Genomic DNA, 25,468 nt, shown 5'->3' with positions numbered 1-25,468 from the left:
GATTCCAGAGAAACGATTTAAGGTCAGAGTGGAGGCTGAAGGAAGTTTGAGTCCTGAGAATTAAAACTGCATTCTCATTTCAACCCAAGCTATCTACAGGGATTCTACTGGATTCCTTTTTTTAAAAAAAAGTGTGTGTGGGGAGGGAGTAGTGAGGGGGTAGATTAGCAGACTCTAAAGAAATTATTTTATATATTTTAGATACATAATTTTAATTTACTAAGTAAACATTTTAAATCAAAATATTTTATATCACAGTAATACATTATTCTGTTGCAAAACCATTCCCACTTATATTAAATAAATAATATTGATTTCTATTTTTAATAAAAAAACAAAATTCTAAGTCAAAATATCTTTGATACCATTAAAAGTAATATTAAAAAGTCATTTCAGGCAACAAAAACTTTAATCTTACACTTTAAGAAACATTAAACAAAGGATCTCCTGAGAAGCACTTTTGTAAATTTAACAAGAAATTATGGTCTCACCTGTACAGCACTATTAAGAAAGCAGCTGTTTTGTCCTGGTTCATTTAACAAGCCTTTGGTAGGGGCAAGGGAGAGCATACTTCCAGGTTGATAAACTTTTCCAAGATTGCCACCAGGTTTCCGTAAGAATTTTACCCATGCCATTTTCAAGAAAATTTTTTACATTAAAGCCAAGAATTATATGTTTATGTGATATTTCTGATGATAAATGTGATGATGTCTTGAATTGTCCACTTAAATTCACTGTAGTAAATTACAGCAACATAAGTTTCCAAATACCGTATCTTTCCTGATGCTGTATATTTCTGATGACTTTGTCAAGCAAAAATAGGGTATATAAACACTGAAGTTCTAAAAAAGAAATCTTAAAAGATTTTTATATGCATTAAATTTTATAAAAGAGTTGTGTAGTTAAGGTAGAAAGAGATTTTTTTTAAACTGCTAAAAACAATGTTGATGAACAAACAATATTCTTTAAAGCACAAGCCATTTATCTTCATGGTTTAAAAAACAGATGATAGAAAAAGATGTTGAGTTCCCATCTGGCATGATTCCTTTGGTCATTTGTTTTCCTTATGTTTTTTTAGTAAAAAAGAAGACTCTCTCTTTCACAAGTGAAGTTATCAAAGGTGGCTCCATATTTCTTATCAATGTGACCTCAAAGCAAATCTACAAGAAAGAAAATAAATGTTTAAATAAAAGCAAAAGCTAATCAAGAATGGCTAAACAAGAAAATTCCTGTTTTACTATTTGAACACAAATACTGAATATATAATCATAAAAGGATTATAATTAATAATATTCTAAAATATAAAAAAGAAAAATTATTCTTCATTAACAATTTTTTAAAGTATCAGTGTGACATCTATCACTACATACTTGAAGATTTCAATGGTCACTGGTTACATAAGGAAAATATTCTAAAGGAAACTGTAATTAAATTGGATCTCAGCTGGTATTTTCAAAAATACTAACTTTGTTGTCAACACTGAATTGCTTTGTTTATTAAAACAAATACACAGACACTCTATGTTGTTACCTGTCTTACACAGAATCATATTATTTTTCTAAGAAATTCTGTAGATTTTACATAAATTGGTATACAATAAAACTCAGAAGAAACCTTAAATTGATAAACAAATCTTAGTAAACTTAGTGAAGCAATTTCTATGCTATTCATGAATGCATGAATGCATGATCCTGAGTAAAAGGTCTTTAAACTTCATTAAAAACAAGTATTACTAACAAGATCTTATATAACCAATTAAATTTCCTTCTTATGTCCATTTACCGAACAAACGTTTACTGAGCCAGGTACTGTGCCAGGCACTGGACTAACCTAATAATGAGGAAAGGCAAACACTAATACAATAAATAACAAATCATAACTTGTACTGGAAGAGTTATGTGTTGAGTGCTAACAGGAAAACAATGCAAGGAAAGAGGATGGGAAATGTATATAATAGTAGAGAGACTGCACTTTTAAATAGGATAGTCATGAGAAATCTAATTGAACAGGTTAACTTTGCACAAATATTTGAAGGAGGTGAAGATGTCACCTGGGAGAAGGTGTTTCTAGCAGAGTGAACAGAATGCTTGGCACGTTGGAAAAACAGTAAGCAGCCCAGTGTGGCATGAGGAACATAAACAAAGGGAGAAGCTGAAAAGGAGGGATGGGAAACAGATCATGTGGGGGTACTGAAAAACCTCTGTTAAGGACTTCAGCTTTAAACTCTATTTTAAAGTCATGAGCTCCATTTTCACAGCACAAAAAGATAAGACAGAATGGCACAGATCGGAACAATACCACTGGTCAAATACCCACTAAAACAGGAAAGCACTAAGGAATAAAGCATCTTATCTAAAGAATTAAAGTCAGGACTTGTTTCCAGTCCCATATATTAGCTCATCATTTATTAGCTATTTAGTCTTAGATAAATCCTTGTCCTCCCTGGCTTCTTCATCTATAAAATGGGGACAACAGTAACAGCCCTGATTAACATAGGTTAAATGTTTCAGGAAATCTAAAACACTATACTATGTGAGTTGTTTTCTTTTTATTTTAACTCTATGGGCTGCAACTTTCTCTAAAGTGATCTGAATGATTCCCAAACCTTTCATACAAGTTAAGCTGTTAATAAATGCATAATTTTACAACATTAAGAGACCTCTATATTGGTAGCAAATTTGTATTTTTGATGAAAGAATCCTTTTGAAATTATATTCTTTCATCATTTACTAGGCACCCAGTTTGTACCATAAACTGTCCTAAGGTATATGCAACAATCTCTACCTTTACTGAGCTTAGTTTAGTGAAAGGCAAAGACAAGAACAGATAATTTAAAAATACTCTGGCTTCCATTCTTGTGCAAGACATCAAATGAGTATATACTTCTGGTTCCCTACCTGCAGCCCAAGTCTGGAGATTACACAAAAGAAACCTTAAGAACACCAAAAGTTACTGGCTTCTAACGTGGGAGGGAAACGGTAGCTAAGACATAGAGAGGGCCAAGTGTTACAGACTGGAAAAGATCTTTCTAGTTAAGACCTTTTCCGTTCCTCACTGGCAGAGAATTCCCACCTCACACAATGCAACCAGTCAAGTTCAGCTACCACCCTACTGCCACCTGGAGGGTAAGAGAGATTATAACAGCAGAAAAGCCCTAGATCATAACCAATTTGGGAATGGTAACAAGTATGTGCTAGGCCCATGTGTGTTCTGCCCTCACCCCTACTTCTGAAATAGAACAAAGGAGAGCAGGACCTGGGGAAGATCATGCCGCCAGGCACAGAAACAGAAATTTCTTTTGGGAATCAACGCTCATGCTGCATCACTCCAAATCAAGCCCCTCTACTCACATCCCACCTTTACCCTCAGAAATCATCTGAAGACACAAATGACAGCCTAGTGCTTTCACACTTCTCATGTAAATATCATTAGTTTGTAACTTGGTACTCGAAGAAAAAGAGGACCAGACACCTTAGGAGGCCCAGCAAGGTGAAACAAAGGCAACAAACTGAACATCCTATAACACAGAAAACAGAGTGAACAGACCAAAGGGAACACAAATTTAAAATAAACTTACAAATGAAATTTTATAAAAGAATGAGCTAACTAGCAAAATTAATAGAAGCAAAAACCATATTGAGTAATAAGTTCAGGTCAGGAAATTTTCCTACAAAGCACTAAAAAAGGAATAAAGAAGTGGAAAATATAAACATTTTGAAAAAGCTAAAAGGCAGGGATGAAATCAATACTACCTAAAAGGATTCCCAGAAAGAGGATAAAGTAAATTGAGTAAATACTTTTAGAAATGACTAAGATTTTTCCAGAATTAAAGTTCAAAAAACTCAGAGACAAAATAGGTAACTCAAAAAATCCAAACATGATGTGGGGAAGGAAATAGGATAAAAATTATGAAGACTTACACTGAAAAGAGAGAGAAAAAAAGAGTTTCAAGCCCATTTATAGGCAAACAACAGAAAGAAAAAAGAAATTCAAAAGAAAACTTTTGTAAGAATATAACATAAAATCTTCACAAGCCTGATTAAAGAAAGAAAGAAAAAGAGGTATATTAACACTAAAGAGATTGATAAATGAGAAATGACCACAGATATATAAGCAACTTATGTCTTAAGTCTTTGGGCAATAACTTTTAAAACCTAAAGGAACAGGTAATTTCCCAGCAAAATACAAATTAACAAAATTAACCCAAGAAAAAGTAGAAAACATTTTCAAAATCTAGAATAATATGGAAACAAAAGCTTTCCCATTGAAAAAGCCTTTTGGGGGCACCCAGGTGGCTCAGTTGGTTAAGCGGCTGCCTTCGGCTCAGGTCATGATTCCAGGGTCCTGGGATCGAGCCCCGCATCAGGCTCCCTGCTCAGCGGATGGCCTGCTTCTCTCTCTCCCCCTCTCCCTGCCGCTCTGCTTACTTGTACTCTCTCTCTAGCTCTCTGTCAAATAAACAAATAAAATATTTAAAAAAAAAAAAAAAGCCTTCTGAATCAGATGGATTCAAAGTTCAATTTTATCTAAAAGTTAAAGAACTGTTAATTCTAACATATTATTGCAGACCAGAGGGAAAATAATACACAAAGTATCTCAAATCATTTGATCAAGCAAACATAGCCTTAATTTCAAAACATGATAAACCTCAGACTAATGTGACTTGGATACAAAACTTGTAAATAAAGCACTAGCAGATATAATCTATCAATGTGTCAAAAGAATAATGTACACTATTCAAAAGAATAATAATCAAGGAGGGTTTATTCCAGGAATGTAAATGTGATTCTATATTTATTCTTTAAATAAGTACTTGGGAGATTATGGAGAAAAGAGCTAACACAGCAATGTTTCTAACAGCTGAAAGGTGGAAACAACCCAAATGTTCATCAACTAATGAATGGATAAACAACATACAGTATGAGTGAGTTTGTGTGTATACATACTCATACAATGGAATATTATTCAGCCATAAAAAGAAAAGTACTTTTACATGCTACAATATGGATGAACATTGAAAACATTCTGCTAAGTGAAAGAAGTCATTCAGGAAGACCACATGTTACAACTCCATTCATACAAAGTGTCCAGAACAGAGAAATCTATAGACAGCTGGGAGTAAGTGGTTGCTTAGACTGGAGAAGTGGGTCTATAGAGATAAGGGAAGAGTGAAAGCAAAACGGTACGAGGATCCTTTCTAAGGTGATGAAAATGTTCTAAAATTGTGATGATAGGTTTACCTTCCTGTAAATATACTAAAAACCACTGAACTGTGCTCTTTTAATGAGTGAATTGTATGACATGTGAATTAAATTACAATAAAGCTACTTAAGAAACAAGGAAAAAGAAAGGACCGCATAGCAGGCCAGAGACTGCTATCCTTAGAAAGCCTGCTTGCAAGGTTTTAGGCTTTTAGAATTTAAATTTCTGGGAGGATTCCCTCTACAATAACTAGTGAGAGCTGGTCACTACACCGAAACTGTGCAGACAATGTGGTTTATCCTGAATACCTGCTTTCCTTCTGGAAGTCTGGAGCGCTGATAACATTTGAGATAGAGGACAACTATGTAGCCCCTTTCCAACAAAAAATTCTACGGACTGAATCTCTAAACAGGTTTCTGGTAGACTGCATTTTATATATGATACCACAATTTGTTGCTGAAGGAATTCATGTGTTTCATGTGACTCCACTGGAAGAAAATCATGAGAAACTGCCTGATTTCTATCATACTCATCCCATGATCCTTATCCATTTGCTGATTTTGCTTTATTTCCTTTTGTTATAATTAATAAAGCAGAGCAATAAGTATGAATATATGCTGAGTGCTCAAAATTCTACAAAATCACCAAACCTAGGAATGTCAGGAATCTTGGAGACCTCAACAGAGGTATCATGAGAGTAATTAAGATGTAATTTGTTTCTTTCCATCAGCTGGCAAAAACTTAAACACTATTGGGGAGATAAATGGAAAGAGGTACTTTCTTTTATTGTTGACTAATAAAAAATGTAATTATACTATAATAAACTTGTAGGAATATTATATCAACCTAGCAACAACTGTTAAAATTAAAAACACAATTCAATCTAAAAACCCCAATACTGAGAATCTATGCCACCCCCCCAAAAGTACTACTTTACTTAGATATAGTTGGTAGGTACAAAAATAAGGAAAGAAACAAAATGAATGTCCATAAGTAGGGACATAATTATATAACAGGGTATTTTTGAGTGACAAAGGCAAAATGCAGAAATGTAATATAATCCTAATTCGGTAAAATAATATATGTGAAAAAATCTATATGCTTTCAATGAACATCTGTCTGTCAAATAAATAAATAAAAAAAAATCTTAAAAAAAAAAAAAAGGAGCGTATATATATCTTGTTAAAATGGGGATGGACAATCAAGCTTGAAAATTAAAATGAAAAAAAAACTGTACTAAAAAAACTATATTATGTATATTAGTTAAATTTACATATTATATTTAGTTACATTTATACATTATATAAGTTATATATGTGCATATACACAAAACTATAAAATTAAAATGATATACCAGAAAAGTATAAGCCAAAAGAAATTTGAGGTAGCAATTTTAGGGTCAGATAAAATTGACTGTATAAAAAATGCAAGTGATCTCTGTATGTTGATTTTGTATCCTGCAATTTTATTGAATTCGAGTTATTAGTTCTAACAGGTGTTGGTGGAGTCTTTAGGTTTTTCACATATAATATAATGTCATCTGCAAATAGCAATAGTTTTACTTCTTCCTTTCCTATTTGGATACCATTTTTTTATAAAGATTTATTTATTTGACAGAGAGATCACGAGTGGGCATAGAGGCAGGCAGAGAGGGAGAAGCAGGCTCCCTGCTGAGCAGAGAGCCCAATGCAGGGCTCAATCCCAGGACCCTGGGACCATGACCTGAGACGAAGGCAGGGGCTTAACCCACTGAGCCACCCAGGTGCCCCAGCCATTTATTTTTCTTGACTATTTGCACTGTCTAGGACTTTCACAGGTGTGGTGAGAATGGGTACCCATTCTATTTCTGATCCTAGAGGAAAAGCTTTTGACATTCATAGTTGAGAATGATGTTAGCTGTGGGCTTGTCATATATGGCTTTTATTATATTGAGACACATTCCCTCTATACCACTTCTCTGAGAATTTTTATATTGAAAGAATTTTTATGTCGAATTTTGTTAAATGCTTCTTCTGCATCTAATCTTTCCTTCTCTTAATGTGGAAATGATATATATTGATTTGCAAATGTTGAACCATCCTTGCATGCCAGGGATAAATCCCCCATGATCATGGCATTACGATCCTTTCAAAAGGCTACTGAATTTGGTTTGCTAATATTTTTTTGAGAATTCTTCCATCTATATTCATCAGGGATATTGGCCTGTATATTCTTTTCTTAGAGTCTCCTTATTTATCACTGGTATCAGAGTAAAAATAGCCTCATAAAATAAGTTTGGAAGTGTTCCCTTTTCTTCAATTTAAAAGTGAACATTAAGCTTATAAAACAAGTTGAATTATGTCCACCAAATGGTATATTAAAATCCTAACCTCCAGTGCCTGTGAACATTTGGAAATAGGGCACATGTAATTAGGTTAAGATGAAGTCATTAGGGTGGGCCCTAATCCAGTAAGACTAGCAGTTATCATTAGAAGAAGAGACAGACACACACACACACAGAATACTATTTAATGACACAGAGAATACTACTAAGGATTGGAGTGATATAGCTACAAGTCAGGGAACACCAAGAATTGACAGCCATCAAGAAAGGGGAAAGGAAGGAAGGCTTCTGCTCAGAGTCCCTAAAATAAACCAACTCTGCCAAACCTTAATTTTGGACTTCTAAATTTCTATTGTTTTATGCCATCCAGTTGGTTGTACTTCATTATAGCAGCCCCAGAAAACTAATATAATAGCTGATAAAGCTATGAGACTCCTTTGTTCTTTTATATTTATTGGGGTTTGTTTTGGTTATAAAACAGAATATTATATAGACTTTTAAAACAACACAGAAGTATTAGATCAAGAAAATTAGAAATATCCATAATGCTACAGAAGTATAGAACTGCTGCCAATAAAGCTATGGAAATATACTCCGGCTGAGCCACCACACTGTAAAGTAAAATTTCATTTTAACATCTTTTCACTAATAAGAAATATAGCAGCTCAAGGAAACACTGAAGACTTTTTACAGACATACTACAACAGTTCATCTAACTAGTAAAAGTATTTAAGGTTTCTAGATAAGAAGGTAAAGGTGCACAGCAAAGTTGACACCATTAAAAATCTAATTCATTACAGAAGTATGTTCACTATTATAAGTTAAAAGATTAAAGAAGATATAATTGAAGAATAAGTGTCCTTCGACATACAAAACCACTGTTACTCTACAAATGGAAGTACTAGAGAAGAGTGTACTAGAAAATTTATAAAACAAAGAAAATGAGATTAAAGTATTAAGAAAACAATATACCTCTACCAATAAAAACAGCAAATTTTAAATAATTTTCAATGTTCTGCACTTTTTTGCTCTATTTCTTTTTGCCCAGAAAAGAACTATGTTTATTTCTTATGGCTTTTACCTACTCACTAGTTCCCACTGGTAGCTAACTAGAGAAAGACATAAGTTCATTCATGTGTATCCAGAATATAGACTATGATCAGTAAAGACAATGGATTATAGCAATCTGCTTTAGGATACCATCTCCAGAAAAGAATTATACCTAAGCAGGCATAACATAACATTTCTTTGCCTTGACAAAACCCAAAAGTGAACTCCTGTTTTATCTATACCTTCCTTCCCCATCTCCGTTGATGGTAACATCATCTTTCCAGTGGCTCAGAACAAATACTTGGAATGATCTTTAACTCTTCTTTCTCACATATCTGTTAGAATGTGACCAATTCTCACCACCTCCACTTCTATTCTTGTATTACCCATCTTCAAAACGTGCCTGGATTGCTAGAATAGCCTCCTAATTGTCTCCTAGCTTCTGCCCCTACCTTTCAAAATCTATCCTCAAGAACAGACAAAAAGATCCTTCTAAAATAAAATCACAATGTCACCCCTCTTCTTATAACCTTTCAATGGGTCTTTATTACATTCAGAGTAAACCCCAAAATGTCTTTATAATAGCCTGTGAGGCCCTGCACTATCTGCTAAAGTAAAAACCATTTTCTTCTATACTCTCACAGCGCTTGAGACCAGATGTGATTTTCCACAAGCCATTCTTCAATTCTCAGTGGACGCCAACAGGGTACCCTACAATTTAACTCAGTTTTGACACTATCTACCTGAAGTTAGTGTCAGATCCCAAGTCATGGGCTCAGTCCCACAAGGCCATCCCTCCCACTTCAGACACTGATCACGTGTCCCAAGTTGTCACTCATACTTCTGGTCAATCGCCTATAATTTGGGGGATCTCCACAATCTTTTTCAAGGATGACGGATCAATTTCCTAGTACAGCTCGCAGAACTCAGGTTACTGAGTAGACTGGCAGAAACAGCCAGATGGAAGAGATGTGTAGGCAAAGTACGTGGGAAGGGGCATGGAGTGTCCATGCCCTCTCCCGACACCACCCTCTCAGCATCTCCTCATGTTCACTAATCCAAAAGCTCTTCAAACCCCTTCAGTTAAGATTTTTTTTTAAGATTATATTTATTTATTTGACAGAGAGGGAGAGAGAGAGCTCCTACAAGTAGGGGGAGCTGCAGGCAGGGAGAGAAGAGGAAGAAGCTGGCTCCCTGCTGAGCAGTCAGTCAGATGCAGCGCTTAATCCCAGGACCCTGGGATCATGACTTGGGCAGAAGGCAGACGCTTAACTGACTAAGCCACCCAGGTGCCCCCAGTTAGGACTTTTCATGGAGCCTTCATTACGGTAGGCACAACTGATTAAATCATTAGCCATTAGTGATTAGCTCAACCTCCACCACACTCCCCTCCCTGGAGGTAGAGGAAGGTGCACAAACTGAGAGTTCAATTCTTCCAATCACAGAGTTGGTTCCCCTGGCAACCAGTCCCCAACCTAAGGCTATCCAGGAGCCCCCAACCAGCAGTCATCTCATTAGCATGCAAAAAAAAAAGAAAGAAAGAAAGAAAGAAAGAAAGAAAAGAAAAAAAAAAAAAGAAAGAGAAAGAAAAAGAAACAGAAAAAATCACTTCCAGAGATGCTCCAAGGGTTTTAGGAGCTGTATGTCAGGAAATGGAGCCAGAGACCAAATACAAATTTCTTACTATGTTACACCTGCCCATCCCCTCACCTTCATCTCTAACTACTTTCCCTTCACTTTCTCTATTGCCGCTGTTTCAGCCTCCTTCTTATTTCTGAATATACCATGAATATACACCTGCTTTAAAGCCCTTACTCTGGCTATTCTTCTGCCTGCAATACACTTCCTCTTGATGCACACATGGCTTCTCCCTGGCTCCCTTCATGATTGACTTCTTCTAAAATCACCTTCTAAATGAGGCCTTTACGGACTTAAAATTGCAACCCATCATAACCTCCACTCCATACTCCAAATCCCGCTTACCATGCTTTATCTTTTCTTTTCTCCTTGGCATTCACCACCATCTTATATGCTGTTATAACTGACGTATTAGGATTATTATTGTTTCTCCTCCCAATCATCTTAGAATATAAAGTGAATCCCACGCATATAAATCAGCACCCAATACATGGTAAGTACTCATTAAATACTAACTGAAGGAAGCTCAGGAAATAAAGTGAAACTTTAATGAACAAATGAGTATTCCTAACTAAGATGACCTAGGCCATCAGAGTTCAGGACAATTTCCCACCATCTGGCCGCTAGGTCAAGGAGATAGGATTATTTCAGGCCTATACAGCATATATTATAGAAGGAAAATCTATTAGGGTTCCAAGAGCCTGCTTGCCTAAAAACAGGGAAGACTACCATGAGAGGAGCAAGAGTTTTTTACGCAGCCTCAGAAGTTTCAAAGATGCCAAGGCATAAAACACCTGGTGGACAAAGAATGCCCTGGTAGGTTCTTGACAAGGATGGAATCCATGGTCTGATACTGACCTCGTGTGCCTCACAATCATTTCCTCCACCTCTGATAAAGTTCCCAGTAGCACAGAACATCACTCAACTATTCAACCATTAAAATCATATCAGTTACATAATCTATAATCACAATTATATAAAAATATCATAGTCTGGGTGCCTGGGTGGTTCAGTCGGTTAAGTGTCTGCCTTTGGTTAAGCACCTGCCTCCAGCTCAAGTTGTAATCCCAGGGTCCTGCATCAGGCTCCCTGCTCCTGCTTCTCCCTCTGCTTCTCTTTCTCTCTCTCTCTCTGTCTCTCATGAATAAACAAAATCTTTTAAAAGAAGTCATAGTATCATAAACATATGTCCAAAATATAGCAGGCATTCAGTAAATGTAAGCTAATTATAATGACAAAAAACAGTCTTCAAAGTGAAATTATTTTTAATAATATAAACATTCGAAAGAAAGTAAAAGCTGTATCATACTATTTTATATCTCACTTTGCTATCTTTCTCCATTTCCTTAAACTGATTTATCGATCTTGACTATAGCCTTAGTTATATCAGATATATTGTACAATAAAGTAACAATTTCTGAATCGTAATATCTGTTAATAAATCATTCTTAGTAGAAAATAAGCGATTTCATTTACAAAGATATCCTACTTCTAAGAAAATTTAACATGAAAAGTTCTAATTTACAAGAAAATGTTGGGAAATGGTTTACAAGTGGTTTCATCACAGTATTATTTTAAGCATTCATCTACAAGCTTTTAGACTAGAGAAACTGAGGTAAAATGTTAGAAGGCAATACATCAGAAATCAATGGAAAGCAACTCTGCAATAACGATGTAAGCAACAGAGATTTAATTTAGAAAAATCCAACCTACATACCATTCTTCAGAAAAGTAACTACAAACTTCCTTAACCACTATTTTGATTCATAAATAACATGATCTACCCAGCCATAAAAAATAACTAGAGCACCCAAAACACACCTGGACATTGCTATCATCCTGTCTCTGGGTCCCCTAGAAAGCTCCTCTGCCTACCATCCTTTGCGCTGTGCATACAGTACTCTTCTTTACACGTAGGATGGCAGTACACATACCATCATCTCCAGATTCCTTTATTCTGTGTCCCTCTACAGCAACACAGTATAGATCTTTGTATGATATGGATCAAAATATAGTGGTAACACAAAACGAAGTGATAATCTGTTGTCTTTTGGTGGATTAGAAAATACTTCACAGGTATGGTACGGGTGACTGGGAAGTGGAAAGAAGAGAAGCAGCATCTTGCAAAGGCAAGGATATAAGGGGAAAAAAAAAAACTATTTTATCTTTGGAAACTCAGTTCAGTTGGGGGAGGATTGGGAACAGCCAGAGATAAGGCTCTGAAAAGGAAGAACTCAAATTTTTGATGACTTTAATGTTGTCTTATTAATTTTACAATCTCTGTGTCTAGCATAACAATAGATAAATGTTCATTGAGAAAAGTTGTTTAATCAAAAAATCACAAAAAGTTAAGTAAAAAAGTTTCCAAATTCCAAAGGAACAGTATTTCTTCAAACTGCTTTTTGTAGGTCAATATTTACCAAATAGAAGTAAATAGAAGTTACATTTACAAAATGTACTCAAAAATACCAAACTGATTTTAAAAAATGCCACAACTCAGATGACTGAAATAACAGCTAAGATATTGGAATATGGTTTTGTTGCATAATATTGTATTTTTTCATGAATTACAAATATGAATATATGCAGCAACTTTTCTGAAGTGACTTATTTAAAACAAAAATTCTTCAACCTGGACGCCTGGGTGGCTCAGTGGGTTAAGCCACTGCCGTCGGCTCAGGTCATGATCTCAGGGTCCTGGGATCCAGTCCCACATCAGGCTCTCTGCTCAGCAGGGAGCCTGCTTCCCTCTCTCTCTCTCTGCCTGCCTCTGTGTCTACTGTGATCTCTGTCAAATAAATAAATAAAATCTTAAAAAAAAAAATTCTTCAACCAGATGCAATGGTTTGTAGCATTTTTGTGAATGTCAGAGACACTTTTGGTGGCCTAATGAAGCTTATGGGCTCCTTGGAATGATGTTTGTAAATGCATAAAATAAAATTCATAGTTGAAAGGAAGAAAGAAAAAATCATAAGATCACAAAGAAAACCAATTATATTAAACCAATTATATTAAAATTCAGTTCTAACCACAGACCACAGTTCTAATCATGGACCCTACTTTAAGAACTACTGATAGAGGCAGGGCACCTGGGTGGCTCAGTGAGTTAAGCCTCTGCCTTCAGCTCAGGTCATTATCTCAGCATCCTGGGATCGAGTCCCACATCAGGCTCTCTGCTCTGCAGGGAGCCTGCTTCCTCCTCTCTCTCTCTCTGCTTGCCTCTCTGCCCACTTGTGATCTCTCTCTGTCAAATAAATGAAATCTTAAAAAAAAAAAAAAAAAGAACTACTGATAGAGGATATGGGTTAACTTGGAAAAGCAAAGCCCAGATATTTCTTACCTAAATAGTCTATAGAAAGATACATAGATATAAAAATATAATATTCCCATTATCTTAAAAGTAACTCATCAAGATTAGGATATTATATAAAGTTATTTAAAGTTTGGGGCGCCTGGGTGGCTCAGTGGGTTAAGCCGCTGCCTTCGGTTCGGGTCATGATCCCAGGGTCCTGGGATGGAGTCCCACATCGGGCTCTCTGCTCAGCAGGGAGCCTGCTTCCCTCTCTCTCTGCCTGCCTCTCCATCTACTTGTGATTTCTCTCTGTCAAATAAATAAATAAATAAATAAAAATCGCTAAAAATAAATAAATAAATAAATAAATAAAGTTTAGATAACCTTTGAAGATTTTATCTGTGGTGGAACAGGTTGCATCCATTTCTTTTTCCTACTATGTGCATCTTTTGTAATGCAAAAGCTTCTAAAATCATTACATCTATACAAAATTAATAATAATATACATTCGTACTATCACCAATCTCTAGCTAGTTCTCCAAAGATGACATAAATTAGTACACTTCTTCCCTTAATCCAAGAGCTTAAGAGAACCAGTAGGCTTTGACAATTTGGGGGGCCCTAGTATCCTAGCACACTCTGTATTCAAAATACTTTCAGATGCACTACATAAACAACCTTGCTGTAGGTTGTCTTTGGGGTCTATAATTAAGAAACACCTTATAGTTAAAGCTGTCAAATAACAAGATCTGCTAAGTATTGTAATAAGTAAAGGTCTTTGTAGGGTAGCTTAATATACCACTTCATAGATTTCAAACATACTTTTGGAAAATTGTAGGGTAAAGCAACATCCTCCCTAGCATGGTAAGTGAGTGAATTCCAAACAGTTTCAACAGGAAAAACAACACTGATTTTGACTTTTTGATGTGTACCTCACCTTAAAATAAATAAAAATGTTCGGGCGCCTGGGTGGCTCAGTGGGTTAAGCCGCTGCCTTCAGCTCAGGTCATGATCTCAGGGTCCTGGGATCAAGTCCCACATCGGGCTCTCTGCTCAGCAGGGAGCCTGCTTCCTCCTCTCTCTCTCTCTCTCTGCCTGCCTCTCTGCCTACTTGTGATCTCTCTCTGTCAAATAAATAAATAAAATCTTAAAAAAAAAAAAAAAAAAAAAAGAATAAATAAAAATGTTCATTTTTAGCTCTCCTTTTCACTAAAACAAGGTTCTAAACCATAATTTCAAAATTGTATTTCTTGACACTATAGTTTAAAAGAAACATTTGACACTAAATAATATAAAAGATCTAGAATCACGGTACGTACTAAACTTATAAGTTTTTGAAAAGAGATTTCCTTTTTTTTTTTTTTTTAAGATTTTACTTATTTATTTGACAGACAGAAACCACAAGGAGGCGGGGGGGGGGGGCAGGCTCCCCGCTGAGCAGAGAGCCGGATGCAGGGCTCCATCCCAGGACCCTGAGATCATGACCTGAGCCGAAGACAGAGGCTCAACCAACCCACTGAGCCACCCAGGCACCCCAAGATTTCCTTTTTCAAGGAGAAGAACACACTAGGCAGAAAAGGGTACCCCCTCACAGTAAAATAGCAATCTTTTAAAAAACTAATGTCAAGTTCCCATGAACACTATGCATTTATAAAAAAGTTTTTAAATTAATAGACAAAAAAAGGTCTGTTCTTGATCACTTATTTTTACACTGTAGGAAAAAAGTACACATAACTACCAATAACTTTAATTTATGAACTAATTTAAATAAATCACTTTCATGGGTTATCACCACTAATCATGAACCTAGACATACTGTCCAAAAAGCTTATTTTAAGAGCCTCTAAAATGTAAAACAAAAACAAAAACTGTGTTTTTGTTTGACTATAATTAACTCTTACCAACAGTGATTCTATTTGGAATTCTTATGACAATGACAGATATAAATGACTTTTGCAAAATAAAGGGTTTTTTAAAACATTTCTCTTTTCACAAGATGAAAGTGCTTTGCCTAGGCCCATCATCAGGAAACTGAAAATAGGAAATTAAACTTAAAAGTATCAATTTAGCCAAAAGTATATTCAATCAGCATTTTGTGTTAGCACTTGCTACTTCTTTTAGACACTGAGAATTAGCAAGGGTTTTCTTTAAAGAACAGAATTAAAAGCGAATCAGACCCTAATCTAAACATCCCTCATAAATAGCCTTGAAAATCCCTTGCAAAAATACATATATTTTTCCAGATAAGGAAACATTCTGGCATACTCTGCTGTCTAACAAATAAAGCCTTGCTGTACATTTTGCAAGCATTAATCAGACTTTGCACTGACAGAGAAAACCCTGTGGCAGGATAACAAAACCTCAGAACACGCTCAGATTGCAGGCTTTAGAAAACCTCCCTAGTACACCTGTACAAGTACTTCCTGTTCTCCAACGATGTTTGAAAGTAGTTTGATAAACGCACCATAAGTCGCCGTTTAAAAGCTAAACATTAACTTTATAAATTACTACTACCACCCAGAAGCCACCAGCCCAAATATTCTACGAATCCAGTCATCTCTCTTCTCCAAGGAGCGCAACATAACCATCCGGACCCCTTTGAAAAGCTGCTGCTGGGACGAGGCAGTGGCTGCTCGGCAGGTGAGGGGCAGGGGCCAAGTAAGCGTGATATTCATAATCCCAACGCACTAAGCGACCCAGCTGGACTCCCAGGTTCTGCCTCGTGTCTGGCCTCAAACACGACAGCAGTGAACAACCACGACCCAGGAAATCCAGCACCTCCTCCCGCCTCCCGCGCGCCTCCAGCCTGGCCAGACGCATCTCCTCCCGGCCAGGACCCGGCGGGAAGGAGGCGGGAAGGCTGCGTGACCTCGGGTGCCTGAATCCCGGCACAGAGTCCGCGGAGCGGGGGCGGAGGATGTCGCAGGGCTGCTACGGGAGAAACAAGGTCTGGCATTGGAAAGGGTCTCCCACTCGGGCCCGGGGCGGGGGTCGCAGGTCGCTGGATCTCTATCCAGGGACTAGTTTCGGAGACTTACCTTGAGCTCTGCCTTCCTAACGAGAGGGAGAGTGTGGTCCAGATAAAGAAATACGGGCCTTCCACTTCCACCGGACTACCTCCCGCTGGCCCGGCTCTGCCTCGCGCCAACACCCGTCTGACACTCTAACAGCTGCCACCGCAGCCGAGGTTCACCGGGAACTGCAGCAGAGGCGTCTGGTCTCGCCGCCCAGAGCTCGACCCTGAGCACGGAGCATGCGCACACGCCCCAACACCCAAGGGCCAGTCAGGGCAGTGACACCTGCGATCAACAGGTCCCAGGAGACCCGCCCCGCCTCCCCGGGAAAGGCCCCGCCTTCACGCTCGCCGATCTAGCCCCGCCCCACACGCGATTTCCCGGCTTTCCGGACCTGGAGAGCTGTATTCCCGCGGGGGTTCGACTGGGCGCGCGATCCAGTTGACTTACTCCAAGGCGCCAGATCCCGCGAGAGCAGGAGCTTGAAGTTCCCCTAAGGCAAGAGCCGAGTGTTAAGACTTAGCTTTTGGGGAAGGTGCGTGTGGCTCGCTTGTGTGGTGGAGAGGGAAGGAGGGGATAGGTCTCCTAAGTGGAGGTGATTATTCCGGTGCTCTTGGTCAGTATATTCGGTATCTTCTCAGGAACGCGGACCCACGAAGGACTGGGTTAAGTATTGTTACCGGAGGAAAAAAAAAAAAACCTGTACGGCTTGGCTTCCAAATCGCATGTGGGTATGCAGTTTCTTTTAGCTTTCTGTGGATCATTCTCGTTTGCTTACAGTTAAATGGCTTCCATTGGCATGAATGTATATTGCCTAACTGGTTGTGTCGTGACTATAAATAAAGCGAAAGCCTGGATAAACGTGTTGACTCGGTTCGTAGTTAATTGTGGTAAGAAGAATGTGGCGGTCTCCTTACTCTGCTTCAGAACAAGCTTTAAGCTACAAGCTGCTGCCTCGAAATCGGGCTAAATTTTGGTAAAATGTTGTTTTTTAAAAAATAGAAGTTTAAAAAAACCCACTGCCACCTTATTATCAAAGATCCTTCTCAATAAATAATAATAAAATTGTGAAACTCATTTCAAAGCTGAGGCAGATAGACCATACAGGTTATGAAAGTTCATGTAAGTAAACTCATAGGCAACTAAAAGTTTATCTGAAGAATTAGAATGAAGAAACATTTTACATTGATATAGGTACATTTTGCTTGAGACTGAATGAGTGAATTTATTGAGCGCTCACTATATTCCCTTCACTGAATTAAGCACTAAAGAAAATACAGTGAAAGTTAAGACATAGTTCCTTCCTTCAAGAAATTCAAAAGTTCTAGAGGAAGGGGGGGGGGGGGAATGCATTGAAAAACAACAACACTATGGACGCCTGGGTGGCTCAGAGGGTTAAGCCTCTGCCTTCAGCTCAGGTGATCTCAGGGTCCTGGGATCTAACCCGGCATTGGGTTCTCTGCTCAGCAGGGAGTCTGCTTCCCCCTCTCTCTGCCTGCCTCTCTGCCTACTTGTGATCTCTGTCAAATAAATAAATAATTAAAAAAAAAAACAATAACACTATTAACTCTCCTTTCGGTTTCCCTAGTACCACTATTTCTTGGTTATGCAACTACATCTCTGATACACTTTAAATATTTTTTTTAAGGCCCTCTGTGTTCCTAAGTTCTCCATTTTCTTTTGTTGTCTGACATTACTCCCCTTGTATCCTTGAACAATCTCTTTTCCATCAGGGACTTAGCTACCAGGTGTCCCAGTACACCAAGGACTCCCAGATGTATATCTTCAGGTTAGACTTTTAAGCAACAACATCTTCATTTGAATAGCCCACAGATATCTTAAATAGGTACTAAATTGATCCTGCTATCTTCAACATTCCCTAGTCCCACTCCATAACGCTTCCCACCTATCTGGAAACTAGCCCATTTTCATTCCCAATTTCAGATAATGGTACCCAGTTACCCAAGACAGAAATCCAGGAGCACCCCTATATTACACTTCCTTCACTTCCTCTATCCTAATTCTATTGACTCATCTTAAATATCCCTCAGGTCCACTCCTCTTCAATGTTCACTCTCACTGTCAGTCCATCAAGTAATTAGCACCTCTCCTGACTCATATCTCTTGGACAGTTGCAATACCTTTTGTTCTTTACCACTCCACTCCAACCTACATTCTATTAATTTTTCTAACATGAAAATATGATCACGACATTCCTCTGCAAAAATTTTTTCAGGGGCTTCCCATCACCAATAAGGCCTTTCATGATCTTGCTTCAGACTGTTATCTTTTGCCATTCTTGCCCTTTTACTCCACACTAGCCATACTGAACTTGCTTTTCTGTGATCCTACCACGTTCTTTCAGGATCCTTTGGGTCTCAGTTGAATTGAAAACTTACCTCCTTTATGGAACCTTTCATAATTTTCCAAGACAGCTTTGCCTTTTCTTCACCTTTTTTGGGTGTATTTCCCTTATAAAAATTATATTGTACAGTAATTATTTATTTGCAAATATAACTGACAAGGCAACCCCTCTCTCCACTCTTGAAAAATAATCTGAACTGTGGATAATAAAGACTCATCACATCTCCTCTCCTCATTTAGAGATTACAGAAGAGTGCCCTTTAGTTCACCCTGCTCGAGAATTTGACTAAACCCTGACTGAACACGTTTTAATCCTCTAAGTTCAAACTTTCTACCAGTTCTTGACATATCTAAGTACTGAGTTTTAAATTATAGGCTTGTAATAGGTCACAAGTTAAGCATCAAAAAGGCAGTCTGAAGCCAACAGATGGGAAAAAGGGAAATTGACATTGTACTATGTATCCCACCCAGAAAACTTTGTAGGTAGGAATGTCTTCCTGCTTTTAATAATAACACACCCACAGGTTTTAATAATAACTTAGCCATAGGGTGGGCATAACTCCAAGTGGAGTATTTCACCCTTTACTGGCCCAGTGATTGGTGTATGGGTGACTCAAGCTAATCAGCATCCTTTCAGAGCAGTTTCATATTGGATCTTCTCTCTGATTGTAAAGCTGTAGATGGGACCTCAGAGCTGCTTGTGGCAATGCATGTTGCCATTTAGAGTAGTTGGTCTGAAAGAATAATGCAGATATGGGAGGAAGTGAGGTAGAGAAGAGAATCCCTGAAAGTCCTCTAGGCTATTCTAAGATGGGAAATTCAGGAGTTGAGTGTTTACCACACTTCTCAAAGCTCTGCAGCAAGACATTTTGTTAAACACCAGAAGGTCAAATTCAATATCCTTAGCATCGTAACCAGCTCTTCCTTAATCAAAACTTTACTAGCCATACATCCCAATCTTTCTAAACCTTTTACTATACTATAGTCAACATCTATTAGTTAACCACAGCTAGTGGTTAGCCTTAATTTTTGCTGAGTTATTGTCAGCTTAGGGAATTTCATTACCCTTGTATGTTATTTCACTTTGAAATATTCTAATTTTCTTGTCTGTAAAACTGTGATGAGAAATAAAATTTACATATGATATCTTTCGATACTGCCCCAAATAAAGCAAGTAAAGTCCTATAATGTATTATTACAGCCATTAGTGCTATTGTTACAATTACCAATACTGTTGTCATCAATGACAGTGTGATGCTATAAGAACCTATATATTGTTTTTCTTGCAGTACTATGTATTTTATTACAATCTCAAAGATGAGGAAGGCTTTAGATTACATCTGGTCCAGCCTCCCACTCACTGAAGGATCATCCCTACCAGTGGTTGTCCAAGTTCTGTTCAAATATAGTGACATGGTAGAAAACTTGATGTTCATGGTACAGCCTATTCCTTTTTAAAACTAACTTAAGAAATTTTCATCACAATGAATTGAAATCAGTAATTTCCACATACTGGTCTTATTTCTTTCTTTGTAACAACAGAAATCTATATTCACTTTTCTATAAGACACTACTTCACTGGGAAAATATTTTTGTTTTTTCAAGCCAAAAATACTCAGTTCTCTCCCAACAATTTTTTGAGGCCTAGTAAATATTAAGCTAATCAGTCCATTCATTCATAATAATTCACATCATCCTAAAAAAAGTATTTAGAGTGAATTCTGAATATTAATAATAAAGTGAATTCAAATAGCATAAAGTAGTGACAAAATAAAAGTAAAAAGACAAATCAGAGCGATAAGAAATTAAAATATAAGTAAAATGTAAAGAATGAGAGCAAAAGAACAAAAATATGCACAAACCTGTAGCTTAAACTTGTTTGGCTCTGATCTGAAATCAAAAGTGGATATGATATTTAAGTTATTGGTAACAGGAAAACATTTTTCTGTCATCACCTAAAATTGTTTTTCCCCGTGTGGGCCTTCATCTAAGGAGGCTCTTATCTCTGTTCCCTGACAATGGACTTATCAACATGTCTCTGGAAAATGCAGTAACAGGCTTCATATACCATCTGTGAACTGAGCTCAGGATGCACTTTTGCTGTCAACTTCTGAAAAAATATGACACCCAAAAATAAAGACAGATTTTTTTTTCAATTAGCCCAATTATGGTTTGTATGTAAATATTCTTTCCCTTCGATTTTTTTATAAAACAAGTTTTATAACATGTTTTACATATAAGGTTTTTTTAAAATCTTAGAGATGGAAAGGATCTTAGAGATTAGTTTGTTAAAGTCTCTCAGTGTATAGGTGAGAAAACTTAAGTTCAGGGAAGTAAAGTTACCCAAGTTTGTGCTGGATGCTAAGTAGAGCCAGAATTGAAACCCAATTCTGAAACACTTGGAATTGGCCTGTGTGAAATACTTTCCCTGAAATATTCTGAGGTTTCATAAGAGATAGTAACCTTTTGTCTCTTAAAGTACAATGAAATTTCTTCTATTTTCAAGTATTGGTGATAAACATACTTGGCATCTTTATACCCTTTTGAAAGATAAGGGAAGGAGAATATAAGAAAGTCATCAAGAGCATTTCACAAGTAAAGATTTTCTTTTTCTGAATTGTGATATCTATAGTAGTACTTTGACTTGATGAAAAATACTAAGATGTTTGGGAATTTATCAAACTTATTTTCTCACCCCTGGGAAACTAACAAATCTAAGCCATGCACACACACACACACACACACACACACACACACACATGACTTTACATCTTGGATTGACTTGTTTTTAAAATAGTTCTTTAAGAAATACAATAGTAGAATAACACCATATCTTTTGCTCATAGCATATTGGCTGAAGCACTGAGCCCAAAGGAAGTTGCCCTGGAGAGCACTTTTCTTTGTAAGATGACAAAAATATTCAGGACACCAGTGTTTTCAAGTTGAACTTCCTTATTGAAATTCACTTCACAGTCAAAAGGAAAGAGGGAAATACAACACCTTTTAATAGAGTAATAAAACTATTGGAAAATATTTAGTGATAGAAATACTTCAAAGAATTATAGGTATTATAAAGCAGAAATTCTAAAGGACTGAATTTATTTCTAATTCTCAACTATTATTGTTCTTGAGTCTTTCTTTCTCTTATCTGTAAAACAAGTCCTGAAACTGAAATTGTGCTGGGAGAAAACAATCTAGTTCTTGGGAAATAATATCCCAGGAACGTTTGTTAAAGACTAGTTAAATTTTATTTTTTTAAAAGATTTTATTTATTTATATTTGAGAGAGAGAGCATGAACAGGGGGAGGGGCAGCGGGAGAGGGAGAAGCTGACTTCCCACTGAGCTTGGAGCCAGACTCAGGGCTCAATCCCATGAGGGCTCAATCCTCATGACCTAAGCTGAAGTCAGAAGCTTAACCACTCCATGGGCTGAGCCACCCAGGCACCCTAGACTCTGTACATTTTAAAATCAAAGTTTTCTGATTAAATTGTTTTCTACAAGTTTTGTCCTGTTACTGTTTCAAATTCTTTTTATTCTGAATAACTCTCTTTATAGAATTAGTTATAACAGCTTTAACGTGATGAAGAAAAGTCATTTCAGTTGCTAAATACTATGCTGAGCTTTCCATTTCAAACAGCAGCTAGCAGTAGGTAGAAGAGTAGCCTTTAAACATTGTGGACTGCAACCCAGAAAAAGCAGTATATTTTACACTAGGATCCAGTTCACATGGACATGTATAGAACAAAATCATTAGTTTCTTAAAACAATATTATGATTGCGAGTGATGCACTCTCATGTTTTATTCTTTTCTATTTCATATGAAAATCTTTCTAATTTTATTTATTTGATAGAGAGGGAGATCACAAGTAGGCAGAGAGGCAGGCAGAGAGAGGGGGAAACAGGCTCCCCACAGAGCAGAGAGCCCGAAGCAGGGCTCGATATCAGGACCCCGAGATCATGACCTGAGCCAAAGGCAGAGTCCCAACCCACTGAGCCACCCAGGCACCCCTCATATGAAAATCTTTTGACCATAAACAATGAAATTGATTTCTAGATCCCTTAACAGAACAAAACTATAGTTTGAGAGATGTGAACAAGAGGTTTTTTATTTTTATTTTTTAAAGATTTTTATTTATTTATTTGACAGACAGAGATCACAAGTAGGCAGAGAGGCAGGCAGAGAGAGAGGAAGAAGCGGGCTCCCTGCTGAGCAGAGAGCCCGATGCGGGGCTTCGATCCCAGGACCCTGGAATCATGACCTGAGTCAAAGGTAGAGACCTTAACCCACTGAGCCACCCAGGCACCCCAAGAGGTTTTTAATAGAAGGAGCAGTTCCCCCTTCAATATAGTGTAGAAATGTATTCCCTTCCAGTTAGAAAAAATATTCATTTTGGTTTGATATTATCACATTAACAACTTTTTGCTGACTAAAAACTTCCTAACATTATAAAAAGGCCGTTACTCTTTGGCTCCACATTTTGCTATCATTACCCCTATTCACAGCTGTGATTAAAACTATGGTTAATAAATGAGATGTGCAAATTATATGAGGCTATATCCATATATTTATAGATAAACATGAAATCATATTTACAGTATGTCACTAGAAGGTGTGCAGCTTGTGTCTATGTGGACGACTATGTTCTCAACTGAGATAGGAGAAAGAGAATAAGATAGTGGAAGGAATGTGAGATCAGAAGCAGAATTCTGGTGTCCTAATTTTAGATGTGCATTGTGAGATTGGGCTACTTTCTGAACTCCTCTAAATTTCTATTTGTAAATGAGGGGATTAATCTAGAATATTTCAAGATTGTTTCTATAGTTCTTTGATTCTTTGATGATTGTTTATTTAAACCAAAGAGACTATTTTGTTATGCTATTAACATAGTCCTGGTGGATTATATTTGGAAAATAATAACTTATTCTTTACTTGTTCTTATTAGATCTAAAATGTTAATGTCCTTGTTATGCTAACAAGAGAACACTTAAGTAAACATCAGGGTGTGGAATTGTACAAATAACATAGTCAAATAATTTTGATAATTATGGTCATTAACCATATATGTACATGCATACATCTATGCATTGGAAAATATGATTTTTCTGTTTCTATGTGTCTTGGTATGTTTGGACTATTATAACAGAATATCATAGACTGGGTAGTTTATAAACAACAGAAATTTACTTCTTACAGTTCTGGGAACTGGGTAGTCTAAGATCAAGGTGCCAGCAAATTCAGTGTCTGGTGAGAGCCCACTTCCTGATTCATAGACAGCTATCTCACTGTGTACTTATGTGGGGAAAGAGGTGAGGGAGTGCTTTGATGTCTTTTTTATAAGGGCACTAATTCCATTCATGAGAGCTACACCATCATGATCAAATCACCTACCAAAGGTACCACCTGCTAATACTATCACATTGAGGGTAAGGATATTAGCATATGAATTTTAAAAGAGACACATACATTCAGTCTCTATCTAAATAAGTTTGGTAACTTTATGATAAGTTTAATGTGTTTTTTATTATTTTGATGAGTTTGTGAGAAAAGTGACTGTAATCATATACTATGTTCACTGTTTTTTCTATGTCTGAGAAGTAAAGAATATTTTTCTTTTTTTTTTTTAAGATTTTATTTATTTGACAGAGAGAGAGAGAGATCACAAGTAGGCAGAGAGGCAGGCAGAGGGAAAAGGGGGAAGGAGGCTCCCTGCTGAGCAGAGTGCCCGATGTGATGCAGGGCTCAATCCCAGGACCCTGAGATCTTGACTTGATCTGAAGGCACAGGCTTAACCCGCTGAGCCACCCAGGCGCCCCAAGAATATTTTTTTTAAATAAGTGTGGCCCATGTTCACATTTGACTTTATGTTTCAAAACAGGTGCCAAGCCTGGAATGCTGCATGGCCCAGAACAGAGCCTTATAAAGGAAGCCTGGGACCTAAGGCAAATCAGCTCTGTTGTAAATCTTCATTAGCCTCAATTTTTCACATGGGCAGAATTAAGGTAAAATGGATATTAGAAACTGAATTTTAAAATTAAGCTTGAGAATGGAAATTGGAAGGTATTCCTGCCTGCTTTTACTGGGTAAGGTGGAAAAGAAGAAAAGGTTATTTCAGGTAGATTACATTTAGGTGAAATTTTCATTATTTTAGCATCAGCTCATAGAGGGATCAACTCCTTTCCCTGGGTATGAACTCCAGATGCCTACTTTCTTTAAGCAAGGCAGGACACCCTCCACCCCTTACCCTCCCCCCTCCCCACCCTTCCCTGAAAGGATATGGGAGTGACTGTTTTTATTCACCATACTCTAGAGATATTTGTACCAAAACATTAGAATCTAGGGGCAATATAGCTTTTTTTTTTTTTTTTTTTTTTTAATAATCTCTATACCAACGTGGGGCTCAAACTTACAACCCCAAGATCAAAAGTTGCTGGCTCTAGGACTGAACCAGCCAGGTGCCCCAGGGCCATTATGCTCCTTGATTTGAAACATTCCAAACAGGAATTTAAATGAAAAATTGTTTTATTTGGAGGGAAAAAAAAGAAAGGGTTATGTAGCAATCAGTTCCATGGAAACTCTGTTCTGC

The 25,468-nt window shown here is 37.2% G+C and overlaps 1 protein-coding gene across 3 annotated transcripts in view; it reads right to left on the bottom strand.

Annotated features, from left to right (window-relative positions):
• Positions 1–16,858, bottom strand: part of USP53 (ubiquitin specific peptidase 53) — a 68,484-nt gene extending 51,626 nt beyond the window's left edge. For 2 of the 3 annotated variants that reach the window (XM_045083589.1, XM_045083590.1), the window contains exons 1-2: positions 16,544–16,858; positions 492–1,160 (exon numbers count right to left, since the gene is read on the bottom strand). In XM_045083589.1, coding sequence (XP_044939524.1) covers positions 492–635 — 144 coding nt within the window. In that variant the 5' untranslated portion in view covers positions 636–1,160; positions 16,544–16,858. The remainder of the gene's footprint in view (positions 1–491; positions 1,161–16,543) is intronic. The other variant, XM_045083591.1, reaches the window with a different exon arrangement.
• Between the last annotated feature and the right edge of the window lie 8,610 nt (positions 16,859–25,468).

Source organism: Mustela putorius, unplaced genomic scaffold (genome assembly GCF_011764305.1).
Source record: "Mustela putorius furo isolate JIRA1106 unplaced genomic scaffold, ASM1176430v1.1 tig00000721_pilon_pilon_pilon, whole genome shotgun sequence".
NCBI classification, from domain to species: Eukaryota; Metazoa; Chordata; class Mammalia; order Carnivora; family Mustelidae; genus Mustela; species Mustela putorius.
The sequence above is the reverse complement of the archived record's forward strand: the minus strand, read 5'-3'. Positions and strand labels throughout refer to the sequence as shown.